Source organism: Anas acuta, chromosome Z, assembly GCF_963932015.1.
Source record: "Anas acuta chromosome Z, bAnaAcu1.1, whole genome shotgun sequence".
Lineage (NCBI taxonomy): Eukaryota > Metazoa > Chordata > Aves > Anseriformes > Anatidae > Anas > Anas acuta.
This window is the reverse complement of record NC_089017.1, coordinates 24,547,842-24,573,997: the sequence shown is the minus strand read 5'-3', so window position 1 is coordinate 24,573,997 and position 26,156 is coordinate 24,547,842. Positions and strand designations below refer to the sequence as shown.

The window sequence follows — 26,156 nt, the reverse complement described above, 5'->3', positions numbered from 1 at the left end:
ACATCCCACCACGGGATGGTCTGGATGAGGGAGTCACCAGACGATTTGCTGCTCTCTGAGCCTGGCTTTCCAGAGACTCCTCTTCACCTCAGTTATACTCCCAATTCCCCAGTTACAGCACGTAAATAAAACTGACCCATAGTGAGGGCAGAAGTTTCAGTTCCTGGGCTTTTCCCTCCATCTGTGGGAGACAGGCATCCTGTGGGAGGCATCTGTGGGAGACAGCACCTCGAGTCTGCATCACCCTGGGAACATTTCTGGGTGAGTGGATAAATGCAGAATACCTGCCCGAATACTTCCTTTTCAGCTTTTATTTATCCCATTGCTAGTCCAGTCTCTGGTGTTTTCAAGTAGGATCCCGATCTTATAAGACAGAAGAGCTGCCTTCACGCCACATTTCTAAAAAGCACACAGGAGCGTCGACAGGCATCCTGCCCCTTGATTCTCCTTCCCACGGCAGTGGCGCTGTCCCCTTCCCTCACCTCCTCCCCAGCCCCTCCGGACCCCATAGCACGTCCCCAAGCATCCCCCTTACAGCACCACGCAGCCCCATGCAGCCCCCAGACCCCCTCCAACCGCCCTGCAGCCCCTAGAGACCTCCTAAACACCTATATCCACCCCACGGGCAGCAGCCCTTCAGCCTCACACCGTCCCCCGCGTGCGACCACCTCCACCCCCCGGCACCCCATCCCCTCCGTCCCCCGCAGAGCCCCCTCGCCGCCCCAAATGGCGTCGGCAAGGGTTAACGGCGGGGCCGGCGGGCACATGACAGCGCCGGCACGGCCCGGCCGGGCTCCGCGGGGAGCTGCTCGCTGCCGGCGGGGGAGGCGGGAGGTGAGCGCGGCGGGGCGTGCGCGGCCCGGCCGGGCTCCGTCCCGCCTGCCCCCGGCCCCCCGGCGCGGGCTCGGCCCCTCCGCCGCCGCCGCCGCCGGGAGAGGTTGAGTCGGCAGCTCCCGGCCCCCGCGTCAGAGCCGGGCGGGAAGGAGGGGGGGGGGGGGGGGGGGGAGAGAGGGTTGTTGGGGGAGAAAAAGCAAAACAAACGCGGCGGCGGTGAAGTTACTTGGCCGTTACTCACCGCGCTGACCAACCCGCCTGCCGCGGAGATGAGGGCGCAGCGCCGTCTGGCAGGACGGCACAGACAGACAGACAGCCTCCCGGGAGAGACGGGTCATCCCGCGGGTGAATAAGCGGAGATAGGTACGAGCCGAGGGAGGCGGCGGCGGCAGAGCCTGACCCGCCGGCGGCGCGGAGCAGCGCGGGGGCAGCGGGAGCGGCGCGGAGCGGGGCCGGCGGGGCGCGGGGGGCGAGGCGAGGACCCGATGTCGGGACCCCCGCGGCGGGGACTGGCCCGGGACCGGGCGTCCCGCGGGCAGTGCCCGGCGAGGTGACAGCTCTGCCTCGTCTGAGGGCCTGCGTGCGGCCGGTCACCGCGGCTCCTCGGGCTTCGCGGCTTTCAGCAGTGCCCTCCTCTCCTCAGATCCCCGGTTGGGTTTTGTCCCGGGCTGAAGCCGCTCCAGTTTCAGCGGTGAGGCGTGTGGGTGAGGTACGGGTGGCAGTGGGCATCTAACGGGATATCTGCCCGCGGCAGCGTGGGGTGGTGGCAGCGGGGCACCGGGGCAGGTGCCTCTGGCCCTGTGGCTGCTGTCCCTTCCTCCCATGGGAACACCGTTGGTGGTTCCCCGTCTCCTGCTCACGCTCACACCTGCTGCAGCTATCAACAGCAGGTCCGAAAGCACGCCTCAGACAGTGCCCGCTGCTTCCAGGTTGTGCTGGGTTTCTCTGTCAGCTCACCTGAAGTGTGTAGCTCACTCTAGTGAGAATAATGCTGCTCCTGGAAAGCTCCCGCTGTTTGGCTGCAGCAACCACTTCCAGTGACACAGCCCTGCCACTCTCAGTCCTAACGGAGAAAAGTCTGAGGAGATCCTAGTTACCACCATAAAAACCTGAGGAGATTTTTCTGGCAGAGTGGTAAAAATTTTGGGTCCCGACTACATGAGGATATACATCATCCTGTCTACTGATAACGGCTGCCATTCTGATGGCAGTCACAGCAGTATTGGTGGCTGCATTCTGTGCTATGTTTGTACAGTTCCTTGCACAAAGGCATTCCTTTCTGTGACTAATCTTCCCAGGAATTATAGTGATGCCAGTAATAAGTAATTAGTGTATTTATTACATGAGCTCTGAGAAACTCGGTTGTGTTTGGAGGCTGGTTGTCTTACAGCGCTGTAAGCAACCTCCTCTTACTTTCATGTGCCTTGCTTGTTGATGTCATTTCAAGAAGACTTTCTGCTGACCGTGGAGAACCAGAAACCTGGAGACTGTATGACTCTTCCATCATTTTTACTGGATAACTACCTGGGCTTAAATAAATGTGGTATCATCAGGGTACTGCAGTTTAGAATCCATGCCCCTGTGGTAGTCTAAAAGTGCAGGTGTCATAAAAAGGACACAAATGACCAAAACAGTGGATGCTAATGTAAGGTACTTACTGTTGTCAGTACTGCATAGCTTCTGAGATGCAGGCTTGCATGGAGTGTAGGGAAAAGATTCTATAAATTGTGTGCAAAGTGTATTTCATAGCTTCAGTTTTGAAGCCACATCATCTTCCTTTATTGCAATTGTGGTTCCTGATCTGCGTATTGTTCCAAGCTGAGTTCCAAGCTGTAAGTTTAGTTCTTTTTTTTTTTTTTTTTTTTTTTTTTCCTAGTTAAATCTCTTTCCCTTGGAAAGGAAAAGGAAAAGAAAAACCCATTGTTACCTATCGTTTTGGTTTCTGAACTGTAGCCAGATACCTGTGCAGAAGGTGTCAAACCAGTACTTCATTTGGTGAGCGTGTGTTTTTTAGAAGACAAGTTGTTAAGCTGGTGGCTGTGGAGCTTCTGTCAGGGTGCATGCTTTTCACAGCAGCTGTGATACACAGCAGCTTCCAGGGCCCAGTTTCTGTAGACAAGGGGCGGTCAGCAGGGCTGAGGTGGGGCACCCCCATTCTGGAGCCCTCCTCTGGACCAGTGCCAAGATGGGGCGGGGGGATGCTGGATAGAAGCTGTCCTTGGTCTTGGTGAGGTGAAGATGGCGCTCGCAGTCCTGCAGCGCATGGTCCAGGTGCACGAAGGGGTGATGCCATGTGTCTGCTCTCGTGGTAGCTGCTGTGGAGGTGAGGTAAGGGTTTCCAGTGGAAGAATATGAAGAAGGGACTGCATGCTGCGTTGTCCTTCAGCCTTCTTTGTTATTGCTTGATACTTTGATAGTGCTTGATACCTGATGTGCAAAGTGCCCACGTCTGATAAACACCACCTAATCAAACTGTGAAAGTGTCTCCTGAGCTAGATTAATTACAGCTTCTTAAACTGATGTCTTCAGTGGGCTAATTCAGCACTTACTGAAACGCAGTGGTGTATTACCTCTTACTTCAGTGGGTGGAGTGATAAACCAGCACTTTTCAAAACTGCACTGTAAGAGCAGACTATATGGCATACTGCACTGCAGGCAAAGGCTTGTGAATTCATCTTTTGTTCTCCTTCCTGAAGGACTATTACTCACATTTTCCAGAGATTCAGCTTGAATTTAAATTTTACTACATGGTTTTCTGAAAGTGAATTTATGAATCATTGTTATGGAGTTTGAGTAACTGTGCTGTCATGCTGTTATTGATAGATGCAGAGTCATAGAACTTTGAGTAATGTCAGCTTACAAAAAGAGACTTCAGAAGCGGTGGACCTAAATGTATTTGCTTTGACATCAGAGCAAGTAGGAAAGGACACTGCGATGTCTCATTGATGGAGAGAAATATTTCATTGAAAGGTGGCAAGTGCTTGTACACTGCTTTGGTACAACAAAAGAATTTGTCTGGCACAACTGTTCAGTCTCGGGATAGTATTCTTTTCTTTTGTATTTTTGTGTTCTTAATTTATTATATGTAAGTTTCAACCCTATTTGGAATTTCTAAGGGTAAGGTAAATAAGCAACAGTATCTGATGCAATATTCCTACAACTTCTAAGATCACTATGGTTATCATGTCTTTTTACTTTTATAAATGTCTATAATCGGGAGCTATTTATGATGTAAAAGTCATTTAGACTTTTAGAATTTAATTAGCATCCGATTGCCTTTTAGTTAGTTACATATGCTTCAGTGCAGTTTAGCCACTCTGACTTTGATATAAGAATGTCATTTTGATGGAAGCTGATACTAAACAAATCAAATTAATGAAAGGGCACTTGTGAACAAGTAAATTATACTAAAAGTACAACAAAATAATAATTCAAAAGAGATGAGAAAAGTAACGCTCTCCAAGGTGCTTTAGTGTTTTACAGAAAGTGCCAATTTTCGTGTTAATGTAGTGTTACACATCTTCATGATGGAATCAGAAAGATAAATTGGCAAAGAAGTTGTAGAGAAATTACTTAAATTGTTTCTGCTTTCATCCATAAAAAGAATAAAGGTTGTTTTTTGTGCACTTTCAGGTCATTTGGTTCAAAACATATCTTTACTGGCTTTAATAAAGAATTTACAGGCCCAGAGGCCTTCTCTTCAAGTGTGAAAGAAACAGCAGTATCCAGTGATAAAAGTGAGGCAAAGACAGTACAGAACAGTGTTATTCATTGTAAAATACATTTACAGTAGAACAGTAAGGAGACCAAACAGCTTTGACCTGGATTTTGCCTGAGCTGGTAGGTCTGTGTAAACTGTGTGTATATTTGTTGATGAAACTAAAGATGCTTTTACTGAGTAAAGCTAATGCATTTGTCATGTGTAATCTTTTCTTGATTATATTAGTACTTTTCACAGACAGGGATTACGGACAAGAATGATTGCTATCTGTAGCCAGTTTATAATGCCATGGTATATAGCCTTACCAGCAAAACAACTGCCTTTGTTTGTGTTTCCTTTTCTAAGGAACTAGTCACCTGTGTTAGGACAAGGTACATTCTGCTTTTAAAACAAACTGAGGATTTAAGAACATTCAGCTCTGTCTGTCCTTGGTTGAATTGCAAAGAATGATTTGTGCTTCATCAAGGCATGACAGTAAATAATATTGCTTTTAATTGGTGTTCTTTACAATTTTTATTCCCATAATATAAAAATATAACAATAAAAATAGTATTCTAAACACATCTTTTGAGACCAAACCAGTGTGGTTAGGGCATCTCTCTCTTACTGACGTCAGCCATAATGTTGCTCTTGTCTTTGAAGATAATATGCTTAGACCTTTAATTGTTAGTGAGTTTAAACTGTAGCGTGTGTATGTGAATATCTATACATGTGTATCTACACAGTCACTTAGATGACTTTTACTCTAGTCTGGAGGTGTGATATGAATGCAATTTTGCAAAAAAAAAATATATTTTTTTTTTTTTGGCAGCTCACAGAGGGAGAAAATTGGGACATAGTAATCCAAGGGTTAAGCCTGAAGGTTCTACACAAACTTTGATCATGAATATACTGATCGTAACATTACTAGCTTCAATGCTGAAAACCTCATGTGCTGAAGATAGAAGTTACAGTTCAATGTTTTGCTGCAGCACAGTCATAATACTTAATTAAAACCTTACTGTATACATGATTTAAGACCATAATTGGAGCTGAATTTTAGTTTTATTTCTGTCAATTTGGATGTCAGAACAAGTCAGTTAGGCACAGAGTCCATGATTGAAAAAACTACTTAAACATGTACTTAATGTTAAACATATGAACCTAGTGATGAAAGTTGGGCATACGCTATCCAGCCGAGCTATGGCTGAAATTTCCCCATCTGTGTGATACCTTAGCCTAGTGATTTACACTGACAAGTGCAGCTTTTGTCTACAAAATCTTTTTTATATTGGGAAATGTTTAGATCTAGTTGATTCTGCTGTGGCATAGGTCATGTCTGAGATGATCACTGAATACATTTAACTGGTCTTTTCTTCTAAGATTGAAGTAACAGGAAAACTTAAGTGAGAAATGTGTCTTTGTGGAAAGTCAGAGTTCCACAATTATTATCATAATCAAAAGATGGCCATGAAAACTTGCCACTGTATGATGATATCTAAGTTTCATTATATCTGTAGGTTTATAGTGGGCATCCACTTTTGTAGTTACATTCGCAAATACTGCTACACTGTACTTTCTTGTAATAGTTTTTTCTACAGTGAAGCCCCACCAGTGTTGGAAGGACCAAAGAGGCATTTCTGTGGTTTTGCTTTTTCCTCTCCTTTTTGTTGTGTGTACATCCTTTAGGATGTGAACTGGCATCTCTTTCCTGTTTTGTCTGCATTGGCATAGTGCTGCCCTGCTGTGTTTGCTTTTCAGCACCATTTTAATTAATAGACTGAGGAGGTGGCAGGAAAAGGGGAGATACCCCTGTTCATCCTAACAACGATGCCTTATCAGAGAGTCTTTTCACTCCTGGCTGCATTCTTTCAGTTGCTCAGCATTCACTTCATTTCATGGCTGGTTTAGCTAATGCGAAGGCAGCTGACCTTATTGCAAACTTCAGCTTTTGAAGGGGCAGGTTCTCTCCACATTGGAGCCGTGAGTTATTGCTTGGCTTTGTTCTTTCTCCCTGATAGGCCATGTAGCACTTGTACTTGGTTGCTTGTAACCGGTGATGTCACCAAGTTAACAGCCAGAGGCAGACCTGTCTTTTACACATTATTTACTAAACCATCAATTATTTTTATTTATGTATTTATTTATTTTTTAACAGGTGTAATACACAATGGATTACTTACTGACTTTGGATTGATATCAGTCATAGCTGTGGGTCTGTAAAACCACGCTTTGATTTCATTAACTCCTTAAAAATGAATGGGAGGTCATGCAGTATGAGCCATCGGACAACAGGTATTTCTCATGGAACTGGGATGATCAGTGGACAGCAGATCCCACCGATCAGAGTTCATGCAGGAACTCCCTGCGTATCTTCAGATAGCAGCAGCCAAAGCCCGGCTATCGGAAACTTTTCTGCCAGCCTACACTTAAAGATGCCCCTAGGAGGAGGGGTAGCTCCTCAGAGCAACATCATTGACAGTACCATTCACCTTCCCGCTCTAAGTCCCAGAAGACAAGTGGTTACAAATGGGAAGCCTTTATTTGAAGTCCTGCAGCCCCCAGGACTGCCAGCCCCACAATCCTTAAAGCCAAAACAGCAAGAATTTGGAAACACATTCTCCCCATGCACAGGTAAAGGTAAAACTTTTTATATTGCTTTTAGTAACAGCATTTCTTCTCCGGTATCACATAGCTAGATGGTATTGGTTTCAGTAAATCCAGTATCTTCTTTACCACTCTACAACAGAGGAGATACTGAAACAGAATGTTTTGCTATTTTCAACTAAAGTAATTAATCACTTGTTTTTTTTCCAAGAGCTTTGTAATTTACAGCAGTTGCTCATACTCCCGGAGCTATCCATACAGCTATAAACAGTGTGGTCTGACTTTGCTTTCCTAACCTAACTCAACAAATCCAAATAGTTGTTTCGTGCTCTGTAAAGTCAGAACTTTGTGAGTGCTATCAGAAATATTCCATCTTGGATGTATGAGCACAGCTTTCCACTGGTGACTAACAGCTGCTTACCAATGAAAGCAGCAATGTAGTCATAGTTTTTAGAGTGCTTAGGCAGGGCAAGCTGTAAAGCACCTTAGAGGATGTCTCAACCTTAGATTTTCAATCCAATTTCTGGAACCACTGTGTGTGCTGTGGAAAATAATGATGCATAGCTCTTACAAGATTTTGATGCAGATCCTCTTTGGGTAAGTAGTTGTACATCAGAGATTTACACCTCTATCAGAAAATACTCTATTATCTGCTCTTCAGTCTATGAAGTTAGAAGAGGACTTTAAGGTTTCAGTAATTATGGATTCTGGCCAAGCTAAAATCAGGACACTATTTTTGAGGAATTTTGGTGCATAGACCTAAGGATTTAATGGATAGAAAGGAATTAAATATTTTAAAATACCAGGAAAAGCTTGGATTTATATCTAAGTGCAAGTACAGAAAAGGAGACAGATTTCTTGTTTTATGCCAAGCCTGTTGCTTTTCTCAGTTTTCCTTTTTTCTTCATTACTCTGCTTAGAAAATTTAGTAAGTCCAACATTCTTCAGCAAGGCATGCAGGCTTGAAACCACCAGTATTTCAGAACAAGTTGAAAGTTAACTGCATGGTTGAGTGCTCTGCTGAGTCAGGCCTGTAGTAATGCATATACATATTCATTGGGTGACCTCTGAGATTGCTCGTCTGGTGCTTGCTTTGTTGTTGGTGGTGGGTGTAATTTACAACATCTAGCTTAAAGCTTTTGCTGTTGGCAGCAAAGAGAGGTGGACTCCTCACATGAAGAGCTCTGGAGGAAAGTTTTTCTCTGACACCACAGGTAGAGCTTGGTTCCTGCTCTGTTCAAAATTATTTACTTAATATAATTCAGGGATCCCATTCAGGGATCTCTAAAACAACTTATGCAGCAGCTGCTCCACCAGCTGCATGTCTTGCAGAGAGCATCACATGATGAAGAGAATGTCACCTAGTTTATTGTCCTTGGCATTTATGGTTTTGGATCTGCTCTGCCTGACCACGGTGTTCCTGTTTTTCATTTCCATCTTTGTTCCTTGGCCCACTCACCTACTGTAAAGCAGTCCGCAATTTTGAATCACAGCAAACAGTGATTCTGGTGGAAGGGCTGGCATTAGGGAAGCTTATGTATAAACCGTGCTGGTTAGACATTTTGGAACCAAATAACTGAAAAGGCAACAGACAGCGACAGTTGCAAAATAAATGAAGAACTTAAGGACTTAGAACTTAAAGACATTAGGAAATAAAGAACATGGGTGACACTAACATATACACGTGCTTGTCTTTCCAAAAGCATGCTTTGGATATTTGTTCTGTAATCAGGCAATATAGGATGGCTAGTGGATGGCCACAGAGCTCTTGATTGTACCCTCATCTACCTTCTTTCTTCTCAGTGCCTTTTCATTCATCAGACAGATGTTGTAGTATTTACTTGTAAAACCAGGTTATCCCATGCAAGAATATGTTGTGGTTTGATTTTTGAGAATTTATAGAATGGTGGGAACTCTACATAGTGCAGGAAGATAAGTTACCATGGAAGAACATACTAAGGGCTTCAGGTACCATGGACTTTGGATTCTGTTTCTATTGATTGGGGTTGGTAATTCCTCCTACTTTAATGTTCTTTTTATTAACAGGCCTGCTTAGGAAGTTAAAGATTATGTGTGCTGGGATATATATATCTTCTATATATCATAGAAGAACTAAGTCTCATGCACTTAGCCAAATACACTTAGTCAAATACACTTAGCTGCATCCATATAATTTTCTAAGACACTGATATGCTGCATAAAGCTTATAAATAAGACTATAAACCTCTAAAACTATTAATGTAACTTATGCTCGTGCAGGTCTTTTTTTGTCCTTTACTAGTGGCTGGTACATGGAGGGCAATGTTTTTTGATAGGTATTTGTTTTAGTTAAAGCTTTTTCTCAGGAAGACAGTAGTTTTCCTTTTACAGTTGTCTTTGTATCCGTATAGAAGTTTGCACTATTCAGAGATTATTGTTGTTGTTTTTCTTTTTTAACTTTATGGACTAGTAAAAGCAGCAAGATACACAAGAAAATGACTTTTTGGTGTTGGCAAATAGCTTTCCTGCTCATTTTCAATAATGTATAAACCATTTTTAAAAAGACCATGAGCTTCAGTTTGGGATAAAGGAAAGAACAGAATATTGTGTGCAACTATATACCTTTTTTCTATGGAGTTTTTTTGACAGGAGATGGTGCTGAGTGTACAAAGAGAACAGTAATAACATACAGTAAGTGCAACATGCTCTCAGCAACATGCTGAGAATCTTTTATTTTCATGAAGACTATCTTTATCTTGTATAATGATGCAAAGCTTTGAAAGAAAAGGATTTTTAGAAAGGTTGCCATCTCAAGTCACATTAACAGAAACTGTTACACTTCTGTGCATGACAAGAACCTAGAGCACACTGTGTTTTCTCACTGTAGGGAAAAAAAGCAAGTCTTGACAGGCACTTGTGTATGCCTCTGACTTCAACTACTGTACCTCCTGTGTGGTACTGAATGTATGATGTGCTTTCTAGTACTGTTTTGTGCATCCAAAAAATAAAATAGCATAATGGTGGATTTTTTTTTTCAGTACGGAAAATGTGAGAGTAGGTTGTTTTTGTTGCTAAGAATGAACACTTTTGTCTTCCCAAATTAGATATTTTCACATATAAATTAGGTGCAAACTGCAAGTATAACAGTACACATATTTGACTTTGGAAATCTACAGTGTCACATTACATTTGGTGTGTCTATTTGACCACTTTTTGTGAGTAATTAGTTCCACACATTATAGATTTACTCAGACTTTGAAAGATCTCTGTTGACACTAGCTGCTATGGTGAAAAAGAACTGGAGAGACATCAGGTAAAAATGAGCAGAAAGGTTTGAGAGCAGCAAAGAGAGACAGAAGACTGCAATGTGGTCAGCATTTGTCTTCAGCTTCTCTTTTCAATGCAGATCTTTTGAGAGGTCTTGTAATGAAAACCTATACCATTAAAAAAATTTCTAGCTTTCTACTGCATGTTATGTTAATAATGTAAATTTAAAAAGAAAGTCTGATCTTCATATGGTTCACATTAGAACTGCCCTTTAAGTGTAATGATGCCCAGGCAATGTTATTTATTCAAAGATACATTACTTAGCTTATCTGCTCTGAATACACATATCTAAGTAGCATTTCATCTTCTAGAAAATCCAGTATCTTTTCTTATTCCTTGTCTTTTTCACTCATTTGTATGGAGAAAAATTTTGTCAGCATGAGCTGGAGGATGTTCATGCACATCCTGAGTGTTGTCATGTCTAACATAGTAATAAAAATCCCAAATCTTTTGGAAAATAGAACACATTTTCTGAGTGCCAACATGTTCAACACCTGTACCTGCTTTCTCTTACTCTGCAAATGAAATCGTATGTTTTTGAACTCCATCAAGACCTATTAAAAACAAACACATTGCTGCTGATTTAGGTAGTTACTGGAGTTGGCTGCTAAGGAAACCTTATCTTTTTCCCTCAGCATTACCTAGTAGGGTCCAGTAGGTACAGAGGAGGGTCAGGTCCTGGGGGAGCTGGATCCTTGGCCTGAAACACTGTGATCATACACAAATATTTATAGAAGCTTATTTGAGGCTTAGTAGTAGATTTTCCTGTCATGTTAGACAATACACTGCAGTCTTAAAGCTACTCAAATTTGCCTGATAGAGAATTTCCACTGTGATAGGAATTCTCCAGTGAGGTACTTGCTGTTCATGGAGGTGGCATAGCTGCTGCACCTCCAGCTAGTGTTCCCATAACCTGGTGGAGAGGTCCCACAAGGACACAGGAAGTGGGGTGGCAGCATGTCATCATGGCTTTCGGTCTTCTTTCTTTATATGTTTGTGGTTTGACCTGCTATGTCTGGCAAGACTTTCTAGAAATTACAAGCAGCTCTTAGACATGGCAGCCATAGCCACACCATTGTGCCCTTTTCTCTCTGGCAGCAGATGATGCTTCATACATAGCTCAAGTCTTGGAAGTCAGTCTGGCCTTTTGTTCCACTCTGGTTGCTCTACCAGAACTGTTTTGTACTCAGTGTGTGGGTATGTGACTGAGGCTGTGTTATAGCTGTGAAGAGTTGACATGAAAATACTTGAGGAAGATAATCTGGACATATGCAGGTAAAAAAAAATGCTTACTGGTATTTAAAGACACTAGCCATTAAAGAAACATATGCAGATATATGTTGATCCCTTTTGCTGTCCATTTTACGGTTATTTTATAATAGTTATCATCTTCCATTTCTGTGATTTCTACAAAGTTAAGTGTCTGCCTTTAGATGAAAAATCCTCATGTATTTTATTTCCTATTATGGTTTCCTTGCAAATGCAACTAGATTTTTTTTTCATGGTAAAATGTCTGATAAGATAGAATTCATGTTTCCTATACAGGATCAATAGGACTCTTTCTTAACCTAGAAATATTGACAGACGTTAAATCTTGAGGCTGTTTTCTTTTGTTTCAATATTTTATTTTATTTTATTTTTAATCATGTGTGTGGTTTTGTTGTTGTTGGGGTGGGGCTCTTTGTTTGTTTTTGGTTGGTTGGATTTTTATTTTTTTTTGCTTTCTGTGAGGAGAACCAGCTCCAGCTAAGCTGTGTGAGAACTGTGAACTTGGTCAGGAAGGATTATTTGTCTCCAGTGGCCAAGAGAACCTTGTTTCACTTTTGAACAATAACCACACAGGTCTGTCAGGCTTGTTATGTGCAGAAGTGTTAATCAGTAAGCAGCTTGAGCCACACTTGAAATCTCTTCTACATACTTTTTTTTTGCTCTCTAGTACTGTTTTTTTGTGTCAGTTGGCGCAGTCTGAAAACAAGTTGTTCATCAGTATTCTGTGCAGTTCCTTATGCAGAAAGCTTGACTCAGGCCTTATTTTCTTTTTCAGCTGTTTTCTTTAATCAATTTTCAGCAGTTTTTAAGCCTATTTATTGACAATGTTTAGGTACAGCAAAGTGTTTAAGTGATAATGATCTTAGCTGTATCCAGCATGACAGATTTTCCAGCTTTGCATATACTTCAGTCGCCTTGACATGCTTGAAAAGGAACACAAGACCCATCAATGCAGGGAAATCATTAATTGCAGCTCTGGTGATCGCTGGGGAGAACCATTCTTGAGCCAACAGGGATGGGTCTTGGTGGATTCTTCTGTCCTGACCAGGAGTTTCCAAAATGGCATAGGTGAGGATGGGAGAGTCCTCAAGTTTAATTCATGAATTAGTTCTAGGGATGGGATGAAGAGACTGATTGCAATACTGCTTGTGTTTGAGAAGGTTCTCTGTGGATCTTGGCATGCCTTTATAGGCATGCCGTTATATTTCATTTTAATGTAAAAGGTGGTGCATAGATTCCTATAGCAAGACATTCCTTTGGAGTGGTTGTTGCAGATTAATTTGTTTTATTTTTCCATCTCTCATGTTTCAGCCATGGCTTAACTCCTGAACATAAATGGTGTTCAGACAATTTACAGTGACTTTGACTCTGTACTTTTAGAGTCTCTATCTTAACCATTCAAAACTTTTTTTTTTTTAAGAAGAAAATGTTGAAGAAAATGAAAATAGTGATACCTAAATGCATATTGGATGATGTGTTATAAAGGCCTGAGGCAACTTACAAAAATTCCCTGGAGAGTGTTAGGCTTAATGCCAGAAGGGATCAACTTTACACAGGAACTGTAAAATCCCTCGAGTATTAGGCATATTGCCAACACTTACCCATTCTGTGTTAAGAGTTTAATGTAACTACTCTTATACTTTTATCCTGTGCTTTGTGGGCTTGGACAGTATGCTTTAAAGTGAATTGCAGCTATCTAAAATACAACAAAAAATATAGTGAAAGGGTACACTAAGGGGTAGGTCGCATATTATAATTTTCCTAGACAAAATATTATTCTTTCAAACTGGGACAAGCCAACTGAAGGTGATGGACTGTATTTATCATCAGCTTTATGACACCTGCTTTCACCATGACAGCTTGCTGTTCTCAATAGCATACAAAGAGTCTCTCCAGCCGGAAGGCTACAGAGAAAGCAGGGACAAGCTGGATGGGGGATGGGGGAGGCTACACTGAACTTGGCAACTTCTGGTGGAGATCTCAGTATGCCTTTGATAAAAATCGCATGTCCTGAGAAGAATTCCCAACGGACAACATCAGACGGCACCTACCTTCTTGAGAGGCTGATTCTTTTAGCAACCTCGCACATTCTTTCCTCTCTCCTTCATTTGGTCCTTACTGCTGTACACCTATTTGATGCTGGTGAACAGGGAACATGTGGATTGTCTGCTTTGTTTTAACTGCTCTCTCCTACCCATCTCACCAAGGAAACAATGTGAAGAGAAGCTGCTCTTCTGACATCTATTCTGTACCTAAAGTGCAAAAATAGACTTTTTTTTACTTTTAGTGTTCTCACACAGTTGTAAACATTGGAATGATGTATTTTTTTTTCTTTCTGAGAATAGCAATGGGAGTAGTTGTCCACTCTGATGAGGTTCTTTTGTTCTCTGTTTTCCTTATTGCTGGTGTTTCTGTATCTAAGTTTGATAATTAGTTCTGCCTCAGAGTTCAACAGAGCTAGGGAAAGTAGTATGACTTTTTGAAAGTCCATGTTAACATGTTTGAACTTTGTCTTAGATTGCACAATAAACTGTCTTAAAGCGTATCTGACCTGTTTCTCACTGGGTTATAAATAGCATGCACGTTCTCCTTTGTCTGCATTTCTGTACCACTTATCACTTCCAGGGTCAAATTCACCTCAGGCCAGTGAGGAGCTTGCAGGCATTGCATGTGACTTTCTACTTGAGTTAGTGGAGCATGCCTTTCACTGTGAAATGTAAGAGTGTAGGTCGTCCTTCCATCAAACTTCAGATGCCAGCTTAATATGTGTTGGGTACAACAGATGGGATGTGGCAAGGAATGCCGAGATCCAGATGTGAAAACATAGCTTAGTCAATGATATTGTCAAAACTTGGCATTTGCATAAGCATGCCAGATTTTTTTTTTCTGGTATCTGCTGCGATGCTTGCTGCTGGAGCTTCTTGGTCTGTTGTGTGCCATTTTAGCTTCATGCCCTGCTATTCCCTCTCTCCCCTTTTGTTGCTTTTCTCTTTTTGGATTCCTGGCGATGGCCATGTTAGCCCAGTGACAGACATGGCCACTACTGCACTCTGGTGTTATTGGAATGCAAGTCACAATGGCAGGGATGAAAATATAACACATCATGATGGGTGTGATATAAATGTCTACAGTGAATAAGTACTTCAGGGCATTATTCTCTCTGAAACCAGAAAAACATCTTTAAATGCGCTAGAGATTGTAAGACACCAGAGCAAATATACTGCCATGACATGCCTGGTGCAGTCTTTTGTACAGAATTGGAATGAACCACAGCAGTTGAGTTTGTTTTTCATCTTTTATTTCCCATGGTAAACTTGTTGGGTAAACAGAATGATGGCAAAATAGTAACTATTAACTGCTACCAGCAAAACTGTTGTTTGATGGTAATGTGGTATTATGTCTGTGTTTCAGCACAGAACTCAGAACTCCTGAGTTCTAGGAGGTAGGAGTAATTGTGTTGGAGTGTTACAGGGCCATATTTGCTGCTGCAGCTAATTAACTGTTAAACTGTTTGTAGGTGTTGGAAGTCAACTCCATAATCCCTCCAAAATGGCAAAGGGGCATAGGGAATTGCCTTCACAGAGGATAAAAGCAGGATGACCTGGAGCAGGAGCAGTGAATGAGGTGTTTACTTCTTCAAGCCCTTTCCCTCAGTCTTGTGATACAGAGTCCATCTGAAACATAGGAAAAAGCATTTGTTTAGACAATATTCTCCACTTGCCTCTCTAAATGGATGAATTAGAACTTTTCCTTGTGACAAAAATCTCAGTTTGTCAAAGTTTTATATGGTCAGTTCTACAGATGCAGTAGAGTTGATAAAATCAATGTTTTAAGCTGCTTTCCCCAGGGCATAGAACAAAATATATCCCTAAGTAGTCTAAGAATTTGACACATTAATAGGAAGAAATGGAATATGGTTATTTTTTGCTACTGCTGTCTTTTCACAAAAAAAAAAAAATGTTTTTTTAAAGCCTTTTTGACAAGATAGTCAGAGGGAGGAATTTCTTTCTGGAGTAATCATCCGGTTTTGTGGTGGAAACTCCTCTCATGAAGTTTATTTTTTCCATTCAGCTCCTCTCATGAATTTTATTGTCTGCTCAAGAAGAACCAGTATTTGGACAGTTAGGACATTAGCAAATGCTTTGCTAATCTGGTGTCTTAGACTTTTTTTTCTATTGTGCGTGCATATTATTTATATTTGAAAGAACAAATGATAGCTCTGCAGTAGGTTTCTTCTAACAGGATATTTTAAATAGCATACGTTGGCAGTGATTGCAGCTTGTTAATCTACTTGTTCTGTAACAAGGCTGTAAATTTTCGTACATTGTATTTCTAGAGACTGACCTTCAGGAGAAATTAGGCTGATTGATTACTGAAATGCTTCTGAAATAATGGAAGATGTTTGCATGTTTGATTGGTTACTCTGACTTGCAATAGGCTTCATTGATGTAGTTCTGTGCTTTTGAGCTTGCTCTCTTCCTCTATGTCCAAAAACATCCCTAAATGGTTGCAATGAAGTTTTCCGAAGGAAGCTAGTTTTCAGATAAAATCTATTGTCATGCAAACATATAACTGTTTGCATGCAAACAATATATGTACCAGCATGTGATTGATTAAAATTTCGTATATGGGCATAAATTTAGCAGTTGAATGTGTTATTTCCAACACATACCCATGTTTGTATACATGACCATTTTTTGTTCTTTGTTTTGTTTTTGGCTGGTTGGTTTTTATTTTATATTTTTTCCCTTTTCCCACACAACATGAGTTCTGTAAAATTTCATCTTAAAATTGGACAGCTTCTTTGGGACTGTGCATGGGCAACTGAAAGTAGAAGAGGGTTGGTGCATGTAAGAAGAGCATACCATCAGTCAGTTAATGTAGCTTTGGCTTTCTTGACAATAGCAAATATTTGTTGTGAAAAAATGTACAGGTATATCTAATACTGATACTGGTAAGTGACTTCTATATCTGTTTGGTATAGATCTGCTAACCGTTGTCTTCCCATATAAGAGGTTTCAAATGATAATGAGTAGAGATTCTGTCTACAGTGCATTGTTATGCTTTAAAGAGCAAAGGCATCTCTTGAGGTTTGTCAATTTAACCATGACTCTGACATTTTGTCTGAGGATGACACTGAGCTGAGAGATCAGGAGAAGAGACATGCCTTCCCTAGTTATTGTTATTATAAAACAGGTGATCGTCCCCCTGTACTCGGCTCTGGTGAGGCCACACCTCGAGTACTGTGTTCAGTTTTGGGCCCCTCGCTACAAGAAGGACATCGAGGTGCTTGAGCGGGTCCAGAGAAGGGCGACGAAGCTGGTGAGGGGCCTGGAGAACAAGTCCTACGAGGAGCGGCTGAGGGAGCTGGGCTTGTTCAGCCTGGAGAAAAGGAGGCTCAGGGGCGACCTTATCGCTCTCTACAGATACCTCAAAGGAGGCTGTAGCGAGGTGGGGGTTGGTCTGTTCTCCCACGTGCCTGGTGACAGGACGAGGGGGAATGGGCTTAAGTTGCGCCAGGGGAGTTTTAGGTTGGACCTTAGGAAGAACTTCTTTACCGAAAGGGTTGTTAGGCACTGGAACAGGCTGCCCAGGGAAGTGGTGGAGTCACCATCCCTGGAAGTCTTTAAAAGACGTTTAGATATAGAGCTTAGGGATATGGTTTAGTGGGGACTGTTAGTGTTAGGTCAGAGTTTGGACTCGATGATCTTGAGGTCTCTTCCAACATAGAAATTCTGTGTGATTCTGTGATTCTGTGAAAACAAAAACAAAAACACTTACTGCAGAACATTATCACTGTAAAATCCATGAAAAGGGATCAGGTTTCCCAGAGAATTGGATGCCCCATTCCTGGAGGTGTTCAAGGCCAGGCTGAATGGGGCTTTGAGCAACCTGGTCTAGTGGGTTGCATCCCTGTCCATGGCAGGGGGATTGGAACTAGATGGTCCCTAAGATCTCTTTCAACCTGAGACATTCACTGATTTTGTGATTTTATTAAAGCATTTTGGCATGACAGATAGTCCTCCAGGTGTTCAAACGGTGGGTGGCCAGTGTCCTGGGAGACAGGTATCCCAGGGCATGCATCTCCTATTGGCACTCACAGTGGGTGATTTTCTGCTAGAGAGTCACCCAGTGCTGGTGTCCTGACTGGCCCATGGTAGCTGTGTGCACCAAGCTTTCCTTCCTGAACTTTCTCCTTAGAAATGTACCCCCAAACCACATGAATGTAGATCTCTAAAAGGCTACCAAATCTTGCTCCAGCAAAATCCCTATTGTAATTGCTGGTGTTTTTGTCCAATTCAGAACTTCATGTTTGTTCTGCAATAAACGGATTACTTTTCACATTGATGTGACTCTTGTCTTTATGGTCAGCATTATTTTCAGAGCTTCACTGTTCTCGGATGGCAGATCAATAGGGGAAAATGTTATTTTCTTTTCTTTATGTTCAGGAGAGGCTGATTTGACTGATGTTGCCTTATTACTATTAATTTTTGAATCAAATAAAGCCTTAACAATAAGGATTTTATTGGAGATAAATATGAAGAAGAAAGGATATGTAAATAATGATGGATGGATGCTGTACTTTATAAGTACATACGCTTTTCATTTCCACCTCTTATAGTGTCTGCCTCTTTTTTTCTTTAAAAAAGCACATTGAAAGGGCTTGACCATAGTTACACAATCTGTATTTCATGTTTAGGACAATGACCTTCACCAAAGTGAAATTTGTCCCCCAGTCATGAAACTGTACTAGGGGTCTCCAACACAGCTCACAGTGGCATAATGCTCTTTCACTGCAGTCTCATGGAACCAGTGTTGTTTCATCTGCAGGAGACTTCATCCTTTTCTGCTTTTAGAAAAGCCTGGGGTGATTCCTGCCTTGAATGAGGGAAAAATCCTATACAGAATCTAGATGAGCACAGTTGTCATACGTGGCATTAAGGCTTCCTCCCAGAAATATTTAACAGTAGATTAAAGCTTCCAGTGTGGCAAAGAGACCCTGTCAAGCTTGCAAGTTGGAAATGATTAGCTTTAAATTCATTTTTTTCCTTTTTTCACAAAAATTGTTTGCTTTTTTTTTTTCTTTTTTTTTAGTAGTTCGAAATAACAATCAAAATGAAAATGATTAAATTTATCAGATATAATTTTCTGAGTCTGTTGTCCATAAGTGTTATAGCTCTTCTGAATTGTACCATCAAGGACCATCATCTCAATGCAATATCTGATTCAGTACTTCTGGTGGTTAATGGATAACAACTGTTAATGTCAGTGACGGAGAATGCTGGCTGGGCATTATACAGTGGATATGCCAAGACTTTTTTTTAAAGTTTTCCAAATAAGTCATTTTAAAAATCAGAGCAACAACTAGAGTTAACTTATTATAATGAGAAAAGTGAGAGTAGAAAAGGGAGAAAAGAGAAGAGGAAGAATCAAAATGTTCATGCTTAACTCCCACAAAGTCTCATATGGACTCCTTGCTTGCAACCAGTGCAGAGGCTTGGGTGGGGTGACAAACCCTGCCCAGCCTGCTCCGGTCCTTTGCAAAGCCTTTGTCTCTATCTCCCCTGAGATGTGGCTGTCCATCCACCTGCTGTTTCTCCACAGCTCCATCCTGGCACCCTGCTGCACCCTACAGTCTATCCAGATGCTTATCCCTGCGGAAGTCCAGGAGCACCCAGGGAGAAGAAGGGTCTCACTTCCCCTAGGGTGAGCATGGCCCTGCCCCTCCTACCTGAGTCAGCCCTTGGCATGGGTGCACACCAATTGTGGCAGCACTGCCACCGCTTTGCTGCACTTTCAGGAGTTGCGGGGTGGGAGACTTGTTGTCATGTCATTTCCAAAAAAGGATTCCATTCAAACTGATTAGGTTTTATTAACATTATAATGTATTCAGTTTGCATTTGTTGTAAGCATCAAGAGTGAGAGTCTCATATGAGCAGTAATGAAATCATAATGAAATCATATAGGTTTCTCCATTCAAGTGGTATTCAGTACTGAGTGACTTGGAAATGGAGAGATGGAAAGGTTCTCTGTTTGCTTCTTGGGGTTATTATGAATGTTTCTCTTTATTTTACATGTATTGTTCTTCTCTTTATTATGCTTCTTTTCTTTACTTGAATGAGGAGTATAAGCCTAAACTGTGCTTTTGGCAACTGTTATATCCTGTCTTTTACAAACACAAAAAAATCTTTACAATATAGGAACACATTTTGTCTCTGTCTAATTCCAAGACTAAAGAGAGAGGCCTTGGGGTAACCAGGAATTTTACTATGAATGGCTTGGAAGCATCTAAAACCAAGTATTCTGAAAGGTTTAAAAAAAAAAAAAAAAAAAAAAAGGGAAACTTCTGAGTAGCATGTTTACTTAAATATAGAAAGAGAATAGAACCTTACTGAACAGGCGCTGTTGAAAAAAAAAAAAAACAGAATACATTTTCATATTTGCCTGAATTAATAATACATGTTCTATTTGAATACCATTCTAATATGACAGACAGTCATCATCTTTGCTTACATTATCAACATGAAGTTTACTTTGGCAACTAAATATAGCTTAATTGTATAACATACGCTTTAATATCCTTATTCTGTCCTACTCATATATTCTCAGTGGCTTATTTAAAAGGATAAATCAAGAGTTCAGTAGCAGCATGTTTGATCTAGGTTGACCTTACATTTATTATATACTACTGTTTGAACATCTGTTACTAAATCTGCAGTTGGCTTTCAAGTTTCAGCTAACCAAACTATAGTTGTTCTGTTCAATCAGCACCCTCAGAATAATTTTTGACTTGCTTGCTTGTTTGTTTAACTGCTGACCAGGCACTGGTGTCAATTAATTAGTGAAATGAATCTTTTAGCGCAGTCCACACTGTTTCTTGTTTCTTTTGGCAATAAAAGAGGATTGCTTATATATTTGTTTTAACATTTGGCTGTAAAATGAGTGGACTTTCCAAGAAGGGGAGAATATTTAAAATATATTTTGTAGCTTAAAAGAAACCCTGTTCATTTTGGGACCTCAAGGCCATATGGAAAATGACCTTTGATAACCTGTGCACACTTCTTGTCTGACTCCTGAGGAGAGGGAAGAGAAATAAGAAAATTACTTTTATACAAATAGTAATATTCATAGCTGTTTATTCATCTGTGGTCATACAAACGCTGGATAGTAATCACAGCCCAGTGAAACTGTAAATTTTTGGTCAGTCTTTAATTCTGTTAACTTGGATGGGGAGCATTTTTTCATAAAATGGCTTTGTGTCAGTAATAGTCAAACTGCTAACTTTGACTGGAATCCCATGTAGGACCAACACCATTAATTCTTTACATTTTTTCGTATGGCTGTTTTGAATTCCTTTCTTACAAAAGAAAAATAGTTTTTGTTTTGTTTTGTTTTTGCTAAATATGGAAGCTGCAGAAGGCTTTGAAACTTTCATTGGCCACGTGGCAAGTCCTGTGCAGAAATTAAGTAGAGTTGATTTCTCAGTGGGATGTTAAATTTTTTGCTGGTTTGAAAAGTGGAACAGATTTGACTTTGCCTTGGGAAATATTTGAAAAACATATTAGATAAGACAGTTCATGGGCCTGGTTAGCAGCTGGAAAACTTTTCATCTGTCTCACACAGCTCACTGAATGAAGGTAAACAAGGGTCACTGTTCCTAATGAGCTGGGATGGTGGAGAAGTTCTGGTGACCCTAGCACCACAATTCTGTGTCCTTTCCCTCCATGTCTGTTCTGCTACTAAGCCATTTGGAAAATCAGCATGTTCGTGCAGTGTGTGCCTTGGAATTTCATTCTTTACCTCAGAATGCCCTGTTCTTTTGTATCTCCTCTGCACACCTGTTACCTTCCTGCAGCTCAACCCCTGCCAGTTATGTCAAGTACATAGAAGATTGGCTCATGTAAAGAGCAATTACAGTAAGTTGTAATTTTGTGAGATGGAGAAACTGAAACCTAGGGCTTGCAAGAATTTTCTCTTTCATTTATGAAACAAACAAAAAATCTTCATTGATGAGCCTAATATGAAAAATAAGTTTAAATAGGTCTTCTTTTTATTTTTTTTTTCCCTGACAGACAATTATTATCTTGTAGTAACAGATACTAGTCCCATTTGACATACTAAATACTACACTGTGGAAATCTCGTTGTAAAATTAAGTGCTAATGGGAGTAGGGGATCATAGTGTGGACCACAGAAGATGAAAATGTCAGTATATGTAGAGCAATCGGGAATGAAATTTGTAAGTGTAGGTTGAATATGGGTGTGTTTCCCTTCTAAACACAGCTCTTGATTCAAGTTTAGTAAGCATTTGTGCATTTGTGTTGGTTGTAAGTTTACATTCAGATTAGATTTATGAACCTGCACAAATACTGAAGGCATTTTTATAGCTTTAGATCTAAATATTCTGTAAATTGAGAAAGAACTCTTAAGACTAGTGGATTTTCCAGTTGTTGTACACTGACATTTGTAAAGACAAAAATTAATCATTTTTTGGGGAAGTCATTTGGCTGAAATATTCTCAGCATTCAAATCCAAAGCAAAATGCACAAGTCTTCCTCCCAGAAGAAGGAAACAAACAAAAACATTCCTTTGTGTGCATTCTGCAGAAGATTGTTGAGGTCATGGATAACTGGTGCTGAGGAGAAAATCCGGACCATTTTGCACTGGTGACTCTGCACAAGACCTTGCAAGTAAATCAGCCCCAGTGCTGGCTGAGAAAGATCTGAAAGTATGAGCTGCGAATCTTCCTACATATCTCTGTCTCCCAGTAGTCATTCAAGTGCGGGGTTGTACATTGTTAACAGAAAATATTGCATGAATGATCCCTGACTCCAGCATTAATTTCTTCTTTTATATGGAGAGATTTTTGATTAACCTCTTCCATTGAGAGGTGGTAGGTCTGTGAGGCTGGAAAGACATTTCCACTAGATGGTAACAATGTCTTCTGTCAAAGGGTGAAGGATGGAAGTTTGTTAGAACAGTTTGTGTTTTAGCCTTTGCAAATTTTATTAGAAAACACTAGACTTCCGTAGACTCTAGGAAAATATGTCTGTATTGTGTATTTCTGAAAAGTGTTGAAAGTGTAAGAAAAAAAATAGGTTTTAGAGTTTTAGACTAATTTATTTCATTCATCCCAGTTAAATTTCATAACATGGTATTCTTCACAGGAGAGATTTTGTTGAAATTAATGTGGTAAAAATAATGTTGAAAGAAAGTTAATTGTGTCTGTGTATGAACAGCCAAAGATAAGTCACTTACTAAAGAACAATAGTAACTTTGAAAGATAGAAGAAGAAGAATGTACAGGAAGTTCTTCTTCATGACTTCTCTCAATTTTTTAGAGAAACCTAGATTATTTTAGAACAGGAAAAACAGACTGTTAAAAATTGAAATAATAAGGTGTTGAAGGTGTTGAAATAATAAGGTGTTGAAGGTGTTGAAATGCAAACATTTTTTTTTTGAACTATCAAAAGAAAAAAACCTCAGCACTGGTATTTTCAGTCATCCATACCTAAATGCGAAGTGTACAATCTGTAGTTCAAGTCACTTCATTAAGGTAAGTGAATTGCTCTCCTAATGCACTGATTTAGTGTTTGATTTTCCTAACAACCTTTTTCATCCACTCTTCCAATAAATTTTCTTACTGTTTACAATTTACTGCTTATTATTTATTTACCTAGCAATATTTGCACCCATCATAAATGTATGTGGACATAACAAAAGCAATATATTCAAAATGCAAGATGCAATCCTACTTTATTCCAAAGTATAAGTAAATAAAATGGTAGCCTTTTCCATTTTTTCCACAATTTTCCAAATTGTGTCCAGAAAATTAGCAGCCACTGATTCCTGCTGTGTGTTTGTGATGATATACTCATCACATGCCAGAGTTTCCCCCTTGTATTAGAAAAATCCACATGAAATAACATATCTGTGTTGTGTTCCTGCCTGTTGGCTTTTGTGGAAAATTACCATTTTAGCTGTAATACCATGGTAATTACCAAATTACCATTACCATTTTAGCTGTTTTCTCACTAACAATTCCTCTTCAAGATATTCTGAGTCATTGCTAATACTGTATCTCTCAAAATCTGCTTGTGTTACTGCACCAATGGATGCAGTCTACCATCTATGGATGTAGGACTGCAAATTACAGAAATGTTTTTAATGTCCATACTGTGCCTGTTGCCATACCTCTCAGTTACCTATGTCTTCAGCATGTCTCTTTTTGTTTGAGATGAACCTGTGCTATGACTATTAATAATCATTTTGCAGATGTTACTGAGTCTTATTCAAATTTTGACACCATGATCCTTTGCATTAGGCTTGTGGTTGTACGTGCAGTGCAAATTCTGAGCAAGAATGAGTAGTAGCACCTCTATATTAGCCTGTGGCAGTCATGGTGATTCTGTAGAGACACAGGTTACTGCTCATTGTTTCCCACAGCTGACAGAGTAAGTCAGACGTTCCACTGGGGAAGTGGTTCTTTAAAAGATGCAGTGAAATCAAATGAGATGGAGGATGGTGGTAAGTGTAACTTTTGCTTTTGATGTCTCAGTGATTGCTTTCTTCCTTCTAGTCTATCTCCTCCTATTCTTGTGCTCTGGTTATTTCCCCATCATTGCTACCTTTGTTTATGGGACTTTTCAAAGCACTGTTCAAATTCCGCTTCAGTTTCCAGTTTCTTTAGAGTGTGAGTGCTGTCACAGGAGCTCTTAATCACTAAAAGCAGCATTGTTCTGCTGTTAAAAATACATACTTTACATATAGCTGCAGAAAGACAGATAACGGTACAGTTATAGCTACAGTGTAGGAAATCTGAATAAATGAAAGTTTATTCTTGTACAAGAAGACAATGATTTTTTTTTTCCATTCAGTGTCTTTTATTGCTTCATCTTTTACTTCTGTATAAGACTGATACTGATAAAAATTCATTTGGGTGTCAGAGCTGGTAGTGTGTGAAGGGGTACATGTGGGAGGAAGAGGGAGGACAAAGTGTACGTGCCATGCGTCTGCTTAACCACAAAATAATTCTGCCAGTTGGACAAAGGGATTATCCTGCTAATTGCACTGCTTCCAGCCAAGGGGAAAACCAAGGACCAAATCTGTGTAAATGTCATTTAGGTTACTTGAGCAGTTTTGCATATCTGTACCTCCTGAGGTAAAAGCACAATGGAGGTATTACCTAATTATATAATTAATTTGTATGATTGTATATACGGATACAGTGTAATGTTTTGCTATTGTTGGCAAGAAGGATTATTCCTCAAAGTTTGCAGCTCGCTCTAGGAAGATGCAGTTTTATATTTTTCACTGTATTTTACTTCCTATCATACTTTATTTTCTATTTATTAATTTGTTTTCTATTGTACTTTTTTAATAAAGAAAAGTATATTTTCTATACTTTCCTGTACTTCACCATGCTCTGGCTTTGTCTAGACCAAACACTGCTGGGCCTGCAAGTCCAGCACTTGCTGGACTGTTTGTTTTTCTTTTGTTTGACACTGAGAACAGCATAGCTGTGTTAGTCTGGTACTGCATGTTGCATCATATCTTTTCTCCTCTGAGGTATGAATTTTGATAATCTCATTGCCTCATACATTAAAGGGCATGGGCAAGGCAGACCACTGGAAGCAAAATATGCAGACCCAGCTAGCTGCACTCCAAAGTGTCTGTATCTTTCATTGAAAGAAAAAAAATAAATTAAAAAGGATGACAATTTCTTTGTGGAAGCCAAAGGCAATAAAACTTAGGCCATAACCTCCACCTGACAAGAAAAAGACCTTGCAGTTTGTTTATTCCTTGTAAATATCATAAAGCAAAACATACCCTGCAGAACAAATTCAGTGTTATAACACATTGGGCAGTTCGTACTCTTACAGAGGTAGGGGGTGTAAAGCACCTAGAAAGTATCTGAATTTCTATTTTTTCTTGTGTTTACAAAAAGCACTCAGGAAAATGAAGTTTTAAAACACATGATAATGAGCTTGAATTTATTGTAGCTGCTCACACATTTATTTGATGGGCTTCTCAAAAACTTTCAGCACTGGCATCACTTAGACTGTTCCTGAGGTCTGAGTGAAATGGAAGTGAAACTTTATCAACACTTTTGGAAATCTCATTTTACATGTACAGAATTAGAAGTAAGGAACAAGAGCAGTGTAGGCATGAAACAAGTTTGTGCTCAAGTGCTGCCAAGAACTGCTGTATATAGGGTACTGGACAGAGCAAGTTGCCTGTTATTGTAGGCATGAAACAATGGACCTTCTTACATGTCTCCAGTGGTTGCATTGAGTTGGATTTTTGCATATCTGCACTGGAGATATGCAAGATTTCGTTCTCCTAATACTGAGGAGTATTAGCAACTTGAGTAAAAATATTAAAAAAAGAAGTAAAATTATTTTCATACATTAAAGCACTATGAAAATATTACCTAACTAT

At 40.2% G+C, this 26,156-nt stretch overlaps 1 protein-coding gene across 5 annotated transcripts in view; it reads left to right on the top strand.

Annotated features, from left to right (window-relative positions):
* Positions 1-930: 930 nt before the first annotated feature.
* GLIS3 (GLIS family zinc finger 3) overlaps positions 931-26,156 on the top strand; it is a 181,453-nt gene continuing 156,227 nt past the window's right edge. The window contains exons 1-2 of one of the 5 annotated variants that reach the window (XM_068667942.1): positions 931-1,197; positions 6,693-7,174. In XM_068667942.1, coding sequence (XP_068524043.1) covers positions 6,790-7,174 — 385 coding nt within the window. In that variant the 5' untranslated portion in view covers positions 931-1,197; positions 6,693-6,789. Of the gene's footprint in view, positions 1,198-1,225; positions 1,526-4,477; positions 4,675-6,692; positions 7,175-26,156 lie in introns of those variants that run through there. The other 4 variants (XM_068667944.1, XM_068667943.1, XM_068667945.1 and 1 more) reach the window with 4 other exon arrangements.